At 43.0% G+C, this 12559-nt stretch overlaps 1 protein-coding gene across 1 annotated transcript; it reads left to right on the top strand.

The window, feature by feature from the left end:
* Positions 1-7736: 7736 nt before the first annotated feature.
* Positions 7737-8645, top strand: LOC129546160 (vomeronasal type-1 receptor 4-like). Its single transcript, XM_055411011.2, has one exon. It carries the CDS (start codon positions 7737-7739, stop codon positions 8643-8645), a length of 909 nt encoding a protein of 302 aa, XP_055266986.2.
* The last annotated feature ends 3914 nt before the right edge of the window (positions 8646-12559 follow it).

Below are 12559 nucleotides of genomic sequence, written 5' to 3'. Positions count from 1 at the left end.
CTTTCTCAACATCCCTAAATCACGTATGTGAATTCAGTGCTAGCAACTGAAAATGTGGCTGATACTAAACCAAATTCCCTGGACTGCAAGAAGACCAAACCCTGACTATTCACTGGAAGGACTGATGCTGAAGCTCCAAAACTTTGGCCACCTAACTCAAATAGCCAACTCACTGTAAAAGATCTTGCTGCTGGGAAAGATCGAGGGCAGGAAGAAAAGGGGGTGACAGAGGATGAGATGGTTGGATGGCATCACCAACTCAATGGACATGAATTAAAGCAAACTCCAGGAGATAGTGAAGGACAGGGAAGCCTAGTGTGCTGCAGTCCATGGGAGGGAGGATTGTTGTATGGCAGAAGCCAACACAACATTGTAAAGTAATTATCCTCAAATTAAAAATAGAAATAGGAATACAAACGGGAGTCTGTGTTGCTTTGTTAGCATTGTTTGTTTCATGTACGCAAGGGTCAGCCTAAAGATGTGTTGCTAAAATAAAAATCGGAACTACCTGGTGGTGGGGGGGGGCAGGTAAATACCAGCAAAAATAAGTTAAGAAACATGGAGATTTAAAGAGGGAAAGTGCTGGACAGACGACCTCTCTATGAATTTAAATGCTTTTCACTTTAGTGCACCCTTGCCTAAACAAAGCGGGGGAGACCTGGCCATTTCTGGTACCCCTCTCTCTTGTTCTTTAAGCACACCCCGACCTACAGTAAGCTCTGAGAGTGGAAAATGAAGGAAAAGCGATAAGACCTCCTCACCCAGCCTGGTCCCTGGTCCTCCTGACTGGCACCCGTCAAGGAGCAGCTGTAGAGACTGAGACGTAAAGGCTGTGCCTGCTCCTGATTGGTCACAAAATCTCTCTCTCCCCATTGGCTGGCGTGGCTCTTGATTGACGAGTCTCAGAAGGTGATGGGAAACTGGGCTTCTTTTTCCACCTCAGGTGAGAATGATCTTGCTTAGGGAGCTGCTGGCTCCTGGATATTCATTCCCATGAAGCTGTTCACAGCTCTCTTTCTACCATCTCATCACTGGGCTGAACTGAACAGTCTTCTCTCACTGCCATCGATGGAAAATATAGAGACCGGTGTCGGGAACCTTCTACTCATCCTCTGAGTGTCTAACTTCTCCCACACTGTGTGCTTCCCAAGGGAGCCTATGGTGTGCGTCCTCTCAACTTTCATAGCAGCACCTAGATGAAGCATTCATATACTATTCATATATTCAAACAACGAATATTCCCGAGTAAACTAGCTCTGGATGGAAAGGGCAGAAATTAGAATTTGCAAATGTCCTTTTCTATTGTGATAAGAACACTTCACGTGAGACCTACAATCTTAAATGTTTTTTTAATTTATCTATTACTTATTGAATTTTTGGCCACACCCTTCAGCATGTGGGATATTAGTTCCCTGACCAGGGATTGAACCCACAACCTCTGCATCAGAAGGTGGAGTCTTAACCACTCAACCACCAGGTAAGTCCCACTCTTAAATATTTAAGTGTCTGACACAGTATGGTTAACTATGGGCATGTTTTGAACAGCAGAACATTGGAACTCATCTCGCATAACCAGGAGTTTGTACCCACTGAACATTTACCCCCAACTTCCTCCTCCCTCTGCCCCACCCCTTGGAAAGGCCAGTTCTATTCTGGTTCTATGAGTCTGACTATTTTAGATACTTCATAGGAGCGGAATCATGCAGTATTTTTCCTTCTGTGGCTGGTTTATTTCCCTGAGCACCACATCCTCCAGGCCCATCCATGTTTTTGCATATGGCAGAATTTCCTTCTTTTTCAAAGGTGAAGGTTCCACCACAGGTGTCTCTCGATACTCTATGACAGTCACCATTGAGACTTGTGGGGATTTTGCCACAGCATCACTCTTATCACCATCACCCACCATTGACAATCGTAAGAGTCTCCACCAGCTCTAACATTCACTGGATGCTAGTAATGCAAAAGCCCTCCAGGTAAGAGCATTTCAGGCAAGATCTGATTATCTTCAGCCCTCTGAAGCAGGTGGTATCATTTACACCCTACCCGCTTTTCAAAGATATGTGAGGCCATCAGGTGGAGGCCAGAGTTGAGAGCATCCCTACTTGGTTAGCCTTAATTTTAACCTTTCTTCTGAGCAGCCTTCCAGGCAACATCAATCCCACTGGGAGTTTAGAGAGAGTGAGACCGAATCAGTGGGCAGGTGTGGCTTCAGTTCAGTTCAGTCTTTCAGTCGTGTCCGACTCTTTGTGACCCCATGGACTGTAGCACGCCAGGCCTCCTTGCCCATTACCAACTCCCGGAGCTTGCTCAAACTCGTGTCCATTGAGTTAGTGATGCCATCCAACCATCTTATCCTCTGTCATCCCCTTCTCCTCCTCCCTCAATCTTTCCCAGCATCAGGTTCTTTTCCAATGATTCAGTTCTTCACATCAGGTGGCCAGAGTATTGCAGTTTCAGATTCAGCATCAGTCCTTCCAACAAACACTCAGGACTGATCTCCTTTAGGATAGACTTGTTGGATCTCCTTGCAGTCCGAGGGACTCTCAGGAGTCTTCTCCAACACCACAGTTCAAAAGCATCAATTCTTCAGCACTCAGCTTTCTTTCTAGTCCAACTCTCACATCCATACATGACTACTGGAAAGACCGTAGCTTTGACTAGATGGACCTTTGTCGGCAAAGTAACATCTCTGCTTTTTAATATGCTGTCTAGCTTGGTCATAGCTTTTCTTCCAAGGAACAAGAATCTTCTAATTTCATGGCTGCAGTCACCATCTGCAGTGATTTTGGAGCCCCAAAAATAAAGTCTCTCACTGTTTCCATTATTTCCCCATCTGTTTGCCATGAAGTGATGGGACTGGATGCCATGATGTTAGTTTTCTGAATGTTGAGCTTTAAGCCAACTTTTTCACTCTCCATTTCACTTTCATCAAGAGGCTCTTTAGTTCTTCTTTGCTTTCTTCCATAAGGGTGGTGTCATCTGCGTATCTGAGATTATTGATATTTCTCCCGGCAATCTTGATTCTAGCTTGTGCTTCTTCCAGCCTAGAGTTTCTCATGATGTCCTCTGCATATAAGTTAAATAAGCAGGCTGACAATATACAGCCTTGACGTACTCCTTTTCCTATTTGGAACCAGTCTGTTGTTCCATGTCCAGTTCTAACTGTTGCTTCCTGACCTGCAAACAGGTTTCTCAAGAGGCAGGTCAGGTGGTCTGGTATTCCCATCTCTTTCAGAATTTTCCACAGTTTATTGTGATCCACACAGTCATTCTAATACAAAATATAAGTTTAACAAAAAATCTGAAAAAAGGAAAAAAAAAGTGATATGATCTTTCTTTTCAGGTTGATGAAAATTTCCTAAAATTGAATGTGGTGAAGGCCACAACGGGCTTCCCAGGTGATTCAGCAATAAAGAATCCACTTGCAATGCAGGAAACATGGGTTTGATCTCTGGGTTGGGAAGAGCCTCTGGAGTAGGAAATGGCAACCCGCTCCAGTATTCTTGATGGGAAATCCCATGGACAGAAGGGCCTGGGGGGCTACAGCCTGTGGTGTCACAAGAGTCAGATATGACTTAGTGACTAAACAACAACAAAAAAGACCACAACTCTGAATAAACTAACAACATTGAATTGTATACTTTAAATTAAATCTCAAACATGGTTACCAATATAAAATTGTATACTTTAAATTAAATCTCAAACATGGTTACCAATATAAAATTTATAATACCTGCCAATATATAGATATAGAAATATAAAGAAAATGTCTTGAGAAATAAGCCCAGTTGGTAATGTGGTTTCAAAAAAAGAAGTTTGATGCCCCTTAAAGTGCCCCTATAATGCCTGATGACAATTTGTTTCTGAACTACCATTTTCCATAGGGACTACAGAAGAGTTTTCTGCCAGCTAGTTGGCTGCCCATCCGGGTCTTTTCACTGACAGCCAAAAGGTGTCCTTAATCACCCAAGGAGGGAGATGATTTACACTGGGGAAAAATTCGCTCCTCACTGGAAATGCCCCAGACTCCGCATGCAATCAGTGTCACCCACACAGCAGGTGACATGATAATGGAATCTCTGTGGAGAGACCAAGGCTAGAAATACCGTCCCTGTAACCATGACCTCAGGTGCTCGGGGCTCATCCTGAGTGACACGTCCCTGCACAGAGCTCTGAAGCAAACACCAGCCAGGTGAGTGCTTCCTTCTGTTCCATCTCAGGGTGAAGACTGGGAGAGACATTGCCTCCAGCAGGAGAAGGACTTAAGAATAACTCACACTGGGCAGGACAGGGGCAACATGGCCTCACTTGAGCTTCCACATCCATGCTGTGCTGGGTGGAGGGTGGCTGTGAGCCCGGGAGTGTCTCAGGCCAGGAGCAGAGCCGGGTAGTCCACTGCAGATCCCGGTGGTCCACCGCAGATCCCTGTGCCCTGGAGTCTAACGATGAGAGAGGAGGGGTGTGGTCTCTGGAATGTGTGCCAAGTCTTGGATGATCCAGTCACTGAGCTCCTCCCCGTTGTTAACAAGGACTCTGCTCGGTGTAGCAGACCTCACAGATCTATGCTTGCAGGAGGAGTCCCCCTGCCCCCTTTCTCAGTGTATCTCCACCTGGGACCTTATTCCAGGCTCCAGTCCTGTTGCCCACAGCTCATGACGATGCCTCTAAGCAGCTCATTCTCGGCATTCCCTCAGCACTGGGCTACACACCAGCTCTGATTTCAGGGCTCACCTGTGATGAGTACACATTCCTGTCAACAGGATTCCTGCTGCTTCCACTGTATTGTAAGCATTTTTATTCACAGAAGTAAAAAAAGAAAAGAAAACCAAGACAATATGAGGAAACCAGTGTAGCAAGAAGTGCTCAGGAGCAAAAGAGAGACAGAACTGCCTTTAAATTGTGTTTTGTGAAAGCAGAGGTGTGTCATCAGAAAAGGGGCTGGAAAATACAGCTCTGTGTTCTGTTTTTTTCTAAGAAAGGTTGCTTCCAGCTTGTCCTATTACACGGAGAGTGACCTGCTGACACTGGTCCCCCGACACCTGTCGGTGCAGAGAGGCTCCAGGGGGCGGCAGGCACTAGGATGTGTGTTCTCATCACAACACAAAGGCACCTACTGTGGGTTTGCTTTAGACTCTGGCTGTGGTGGTGCCCGCCCACCCCATCCCCCCCACCCTGTGTGTGAATATGTGGGGCTGGGTCAGGGATTCTGTGGGGCAGAGGGTCCTTCTGCAGTTCATCATAATTGGTGTCCGTCAGGCACCTCATCTGTGGGGTTGATCCCTGTGTATCCCACATAATGGACAAACAGTAGCTATCACATCTCTCACCCAGTAAATACCCAGCCTCACAGGAAGGAGATCATGGGCCATGTGTGTGGGAGGAGAGATGCAAGAGGGTGAGGGGACCTGCATGTACAGGAGTCACTGGGAGGCTGATGTAGGGAGTAATGAGGGGGTTACAGGGAGGATCCTGTGAGAATTCACTGTGCATGAGATTCAAGTCAGAGGTTTTGCCAATAAAGAAAGTTCAGTGCCATTCATGAAGCAGCCCCATCAGAAGGGCCAGGCTCAGGGCACCCCCAGGATGGGCCATAGTAGCCTCGAGGAGGCTGGCTGGGGGTGCAAAGCAGCGCAGGCAGAAGTTGCTGTGTGGTCGCTGTGCTGGAAGGACACGTAGTCCACGCACTGGTCCAGGTCCGCGCCCCGGTCCAGGTCCGCGCCCCAGGAGCTAACGCGAGATCTGAGGTACATGTCCAGGCCCGTGCTTCCGGAGCTGTCGCGAGAGCAGGGGTAACTGTCCGGCTTGGCGCCGGGGTAACTGTCTCGAGAGCAGGGGTGGTGCCTGGCGCTTGCTCCCTGCCTCGATGTACAGCAGCCTCAGCAGGAGGAGCCGAGGCTAAGGCAAAGCGGACCGGGAATCAGGGTGCTTCGGTTGGTGTCATCTGCCAGGAGAATAGTTCTAGTTTCCGAGAGCTCTCGGTTTATCAGGAAGAGAGAGCAGAGAGGAGGAAACGAACAAAGAGGTATGAATTTCATCTTGAGGTGAAGAGAGCAAGTCAGTCATGGTGACTGAGGGGGCTTCTGAGGTGACTCTGAGCAGGTGGAGCCAGGAGGCTGAGCCTGAAGGATGAGACGGGAAGAAGGGCTCCAGGAAGAGGGGTGACTGGGAGCTGGGAGGTGAGGCCAGGACGGGTTTCCTGCTTTGAGGGGAAGGAATGCCGTTGCTCTGGTGGGAAAGGAGCGAGGGCTGCTGTGGGGTTAGAAACGCCTTAGGTTTCCGAAGCCACTGTTCCCTCCTCACGTTCCTGCCGGTGCTCAGTGACGAGGGAAATGTTCACCTTTCCAAACGCCAGCTCATGGTCTCCTTGATCTTTTCTATTGTTTTTCTGGTCCTTATTTATTTCCACTCTGTTCTTTCTTATATCCTTGTATCTGCTTAGTTTTGCCTTAATTTTGTTTTTGTGTGGGTTTTTCTCTTTTTTTCTTTTTTGTCTTTTATGGTGTTTTTTTTTCCTTTTTTCTTCCTTTTTTTGTTCCTTGTGGTATAAATTTAGCTTGATTATTAGAATCTTTTTTCTTAATGTAGACATCTGTGGTGAAAACATCCCTCTTAGAGCAGCTTGTGCTGAATCTCATAACTTTCGGTTTGCTGTTACCGAAACAACAAAGCTTCTCTCGGGATATTTTATTTCCCTTTGAATTTACTCTCTGACTAAGGTTCTGGAGGTGGTTGTTAATGTCCATGTACCTGTGAGTTTTCCAACTTTCCTGCTGTTATTGGCGTCTAGTTTCATATCATTGCGGTTGGAAAAGTTACTTCATGTGATTTCAATTTTATATCTGTTAAGACTTGTTTGGGGAATTTTGCTGGTGATTCAGTTCAGATCATTTTTGTGTAAGATAGTGTCCAACTTTTTTCAGAGTTTTTTAATCAGGATGTAACTGACGTAACATTATGTCAGTTTCATGGGTCAAATAATGATTCAGTAATTGTATATATTGCCAGTTGATCGCAGTACATCTAGTTAACATCTATTATATATACAGTTACAACTTTTTCATTCCATCAGAATTTGTAAGGTCTAATCTCTCAGTTTGTCTCTACATGTGAATTTCCAGTTTTCCAAACACTATTTATTGAATACATTATCCTTTTTCCATTATATAATCATAGTGCCTGTCAGAGCTTAGCTAACCAGGAGTGCATGGGTTTATTTCTGGGCTCTCTATTCTGTTGCATTGATCCATCTGTTTTTAAGCCCATATTATACTGTTTATGTTACCATAAATTTGATATATAGTTTGAAATGATGAAGTTTGATGCTTTGTTCTTCTATAACATGATGCTTTGAGTAGTTGGTATATATTGTGGTTGTATGTAACTTCAGTTTTTTTTATATTTATGTGAATAAGACATTGAAAATGGTTGAACTGGGCCTGCAGTGTTGTTGAAGAAGACAGACATGTTTCCTAAGTTTACAGACCTTACATGGATGTAGAAGATGAAGATTGGAAAGTAAAAAAATAAATAAAACTAAAATAATAATGGTAAAGGCTTGCCCTGGTGTGAGGGGTATGTTATCCTGTCAATGTCATTTTTCTGGGCTGTGACAGTGTTATCCTTTGCAGGGGAAATAAAAATGCAAGAGTCCTTGTACAACATTGTTATGTAAGAAGACTGCTGATATTGTCATCCAAACAGGTTCCTTTCTGCTGCAGGAAACTTTAGTCCTTTCCATGTCCTTTCATAAAAATACCCAGAGAACCACAAGTCAGGCAGCTCTGGCAACAACGTATCTTATACAGATTGGAGTGGGCTCCCTGGGCAATGTCATTCTTTTCTTCCACAGCATCTCTCCAATCTTGCTTGGCCACAACTGGAGACCCGCAGACATGATTCTCACCCACATGGCCATGGCCAATCTCCTGGTTCTTCTGTCCCCTGGAATTCCACATACAGTGGCAGCTTTTGTATCAAGGAACCCCTTGTCCAGTCTAGGGTGTAAATTTGTGTATTACATACAGAGGGTGGCTCGCAGCACCACCCTGTGCTACACCTGTGTCCTGAGCACCTATCAGTCCTTCACTCTCTCCCCTAGGAGAGCGAAGTGGGTGATGCTCAGAGGAAGAGCCCCCAAGGTCATTGGTCCTTCCTATTGCACCTGCTGGATGTTCAGTATCTTAATGTACATCTTTGTTCCTCTGAAAATCACTGGTCCACAGAACATGCACAACTATACTGATTCCCAAGGCAATTGGTTCTGTTCATCTTCATTGCCTAAAGCAGGCTTTGTCTACCTGTGGTCCATCTCTGATGCCACGTTTATTAGCCTCATGGTCTGGTCCAGTGGCTCCATGGTGTTTCTCCTGCTCAGACACCACCATAGGGTGCAGTATATCCACACCCCCACTGGATACCACAGATGCCCCCCAGAGACCAGAGCCACTCACACCATCCTTTTGCTGGTGGTCACCTTCGTCATCTTCTACGTGCTGAATTCTGTTTTTGCCTTTTATGCCACTGCCCTTTTTGATTTTCGTCTATGGTTGATACAGACCTGTGATGTCTTGGTTTCCTGTTTTCCCACTGTTTCCCCCTTCCTACTGCTCCTCAGGGATCCTAGAACTCCTAGATTCTGCTCTTGAGTTGTTAGCAAGACTGTCTACAGTGATGTGTATTTAGTAGACAGCTTGAGTAATAACAAATTATCCTGTAACTAATCAATACCAAGTTTTAAAATTGACTTATAATTAATCTATAATATTGCATTAATTTTAGTTTTACGGCATGACAAATGAGTATATTTGTATATGTTGCAAAATGATCCCCACAATTCTTCTTAACATCCAGGCATACATCCCTACACGTGGTATAGATTCTTTCTTGTGATGAGAACTTTGAAGTTTGAATTTCTCAGGATTTTCCAAAAGTGCAACACAGTGTAACTAACTGTAGTCACCATGTTGAACATCACATCCCCGTGACTTATTTATTTTGTAACTAGCTGTTGGCGCTTTTGGACATTTGTACTCAACACTATTTTTTTATGTAAAATACAATGAACACAGAAGGTTAATGCAGGTGCTTTGAGAGATCTGGAAGTCAATCCATGAAATTATTTGCTCAGAGAAGACACAAGCCAATATTGAGAAAGCCATTCCCCCTTGACCATGGCAGCTATCTGAAAGAACACTCCTTCCTTCAGGAACATTTCAAGAGTTTCCACAAATTTTATCTCCATTACTGGGGGTGATACCTGATATACATTGGCATATAATCCAGTATTGGTCTCATTAAATATTAATCCATAACGGGTGGAGATTTTATTTCATAGATGAAGATAAGAAACCTGGGAAATGGAAAGGCCATTTTCTATACTAACTTGTGTCCTGTTTCACTCACATTTCTCCATATGCTTTAGTGTTAACACAGAAAATAAATGTTTTCTGATTGGTTGCTTTTCCTTTAAACCTGGATTTTTTTCACGTGGATGATCATCAGTAAATTATATTGGTTAGGTCGATGCCATAACTGGAATGATGGACTAGAAACTAACCTCTTTATATTTGTCACTTGAATATCATTGCAAAACAGAAACTTGAGATTTGTTTTATGTTTCCTCTGTTTTTTTTACTTTGCCTTTTCTTTCAGTAGTGCGTTTTTTATATTTCATTAAAAACATTTTTCTATTAAGGTATAACTACTTTTTATTGGTAGAACTAAAGAGCCTCTTGATGAATGTGAAAGAGGAGAGTGAAAAAGTTAGCTTGAAACTGAACATTCAAAACACTAAGATCATGGCATCTGGTCCCATCACTTCATGGCAAATAGATGGGGAAACAATGGAAACAGTGGCAAACTTTATTTTCCTGGGCTCCAAAATCACTGCAGATGGTGAGTGCAGCCATGAAATTAAAAGACACTTGCTCCTTGGAAGAAAAGCTATGACCAACCTAGACAGCATATTAAAAAGCAGAGACATTACTTTGCCCACAAAGGTCCATCTAGTCAAAGCTATGGTTTTTCCAGTAGTCACGTATGGATGTGAGAGTTGGACTAGAAAGAAAACTGAGCGCCGAACAATTGATGCTTTTGAACTGTGGTGCTGGAGAAGACTCTTGAGAGTGCCTTGGACTGCAAGCAGATCAAATCAGTCCATCATAAAGGAAATCAGTCCTGAATATTCATTGGAAGGACTGACAGTGAAGCTGAAATGCCAATACTTTGGCCACCTGATGCCAAGAACTGACTCATTGGAAAAGACCCTGATTCTTGGGAAGATTGAAGGCAGGAGGAAAAGGGTATGTCAGAGAATGAGATGGTTGGATGGCATCACTAACTCAATGGACATGAGTTTGAGCAAGCTCTGGGAGTTGGTGCTGGACAGGGAAGCCTGGCGTACTACAGTCTGTGGGTTCATAAACAATTGGACACAACTGAGCACCTGAACTGAACTGAAATTTTTATTGGTAGATGTCACCATTATGTATGCATCCCAAATAGTTTACCTATATATTTGCTACCCACAATTAATGCTATCCTTTTTGCTATCATGAACTAGTGGTTTCTTACATAAAATAAGAAAAGATAGAGTATAGTTTATGTATGTATCAATATGATTGTCATTTCTATTGCCTTTAGTGTCTTTATTTACAGTTTTTACTTTCATATAACTTGCCTTCTGTTTGTAAAACTTCCTGTAACTTTTAAGGAGTTCTTTTACTATGAGTGAATTGTTTTAATGTTTATTTACCTAAAAATATTTGAACTTTACTTTCTGTTTTTCCTATTAAGTATAGAGTAATGTAATAAAATGTGATCAATAAAAAAATCATACTTAGTAATAGACAACTTCATTTAAACAACACAGGATTAAATGCCTGTGTCCTTTTCGGTTTTTAAATAATTGATTAGAGTAATTTTCAGAATATTTTCTTTTTTACTGAGACACTCCTTTAACACTTTAACACATTTGATATATCAACTACTTTCTCTGTATTTATCCCCTGATCACTTGATTTTTTTCCCATCCACTTAAGAGCAATGTGTAAACGTGGTAAATTCCACCCTTGATTGACTAAAGTGGTTTTCCCTAAACAAAGACCACTCTCCTACCTGACAAACATACCATTTGATTTAGAAAACCAACATGGCTACAGCACTACTATCCATGAGTCCCCTTCAGAATTTCCAACTGACCCAAAATATCTTCTCTTCTTTTTCCCTTGAGATTCCCAATGAGATTTGTGTGTTGCATTTAGTTGTCATACCTTTTCCTTCTTCCCCGGTCTCAAAGCCTTTCTCTGTTGTTACTTTCATTTATCACATCGTTGATCTACTTCACTCTCTAGAATGACCCTTCCGTTTAGTGTTTCTGATGACTCCTCATGACAGGATCAGTTTACATTTCCTGTTCTAGTACTGTGAAAAATGCCATTGGTACATGATAGGGACTGCACTGAATCCATAGTTTGCCTTGGGTAATACTGAAATGGAGAAGGACCATATGGTCCTTGCTGCCCCTCCCCATGTCCTCTGCCTTCCTTTTGTCAGTGGAAAACTCTAGCCAAAGGACAAGTTTAATCCAAAAAATGAGAACTTGCAAAACCAAAGAAAACAAAGGAGACCAAGGAATAATAATGCAGTCATTAAGCAAAGTCAAGGACCTTTAGTCGAGTCATATCTTGTGAACTGTCTTTTAGATACACAAACCTCCACCAGGAGGAAGAAGTTAACTACATGATGACTGGACTATAGCCACAACATAAGCTGCCACAATTCTGCGAATTGGCCTCAAAGAAATGGGAACAAACCATAGACTAACTGTACCTAAAACAACCAAGATGACGCTGGTCAGACCACCAATGACCAATTTCAAGATGATTGTCAGAGCTGACTGTGGTGTTTCTGCATAGCCCCTCACCTCTGACTATAAAAGGTCTTTCCCCCGATTGTCATTAGAGGGGCACACTGTTGGACAGACATTGCCCGCCTCTTCCCCGCTTCCACCACATTGCCAGCATCCAAAATAAAGCAGACTTTCTTTCCCACCAACCTGGATCACTTTAACGGCTTTTGAGCGGTGCACAGCCAGACCCCGCTTTCAGTAACAGTAATCATTTTAACAATATTGATTCTTCCATCTGAGAGCAGAATATATCTCTCCATCCTTTGGTGTTGCCTTCAGTTTCTTTTATCAGTGTATCAGAGTTTTCAAGGACAGTTCCTTTATCTCCTTCAGTAAGTTTATTCCAAGGTGCTTTATTAATCTTGATGCGATGGTAAACGGATTGTTTCCTTAATTTCTCTTTCTGATAGTTTGTTGTTAATGTAAGAAATGTAAGAGATTTCTGTATATTAATTTTCTCTCCTGCAGTGTTACTGCAGTCACCAATGAGCTCTAGCATTTTTCTGGTAGGAAAATTTAGAATTATTTATGTATAGGATCATGTCATCTGCAAAGAGTGACAGTTTTACTACTGCCTTGCCAATTTAGATTTCCTTTATTTTTCTTCTCTTACTGCTTTGGCTAACTTCCAAAATTCTGTTGAATGAAAAC

The sequence above is a fragment of the Moschus berezovskii genome, chromosome 22 (assembly GCF_049115385.1).
Source record: "Moschus berezovskii isolate FMDL1 chromosome 22, NW_MosBer_1.0, whole genome shotgun sequence".
Classification (NCBI taxonomy): domain Eukaryota; kingdom Metazoa; phylum Chordata; class Mammalia; order Artiodactyla; family Moschidae; genus Moschus; species Moschus berezovskii.
The sequence above is the reverse complement of the archived record's forward strand: the minus strand, read 5'-3'. Positions and strand labels throughout refer to the sequence as shown.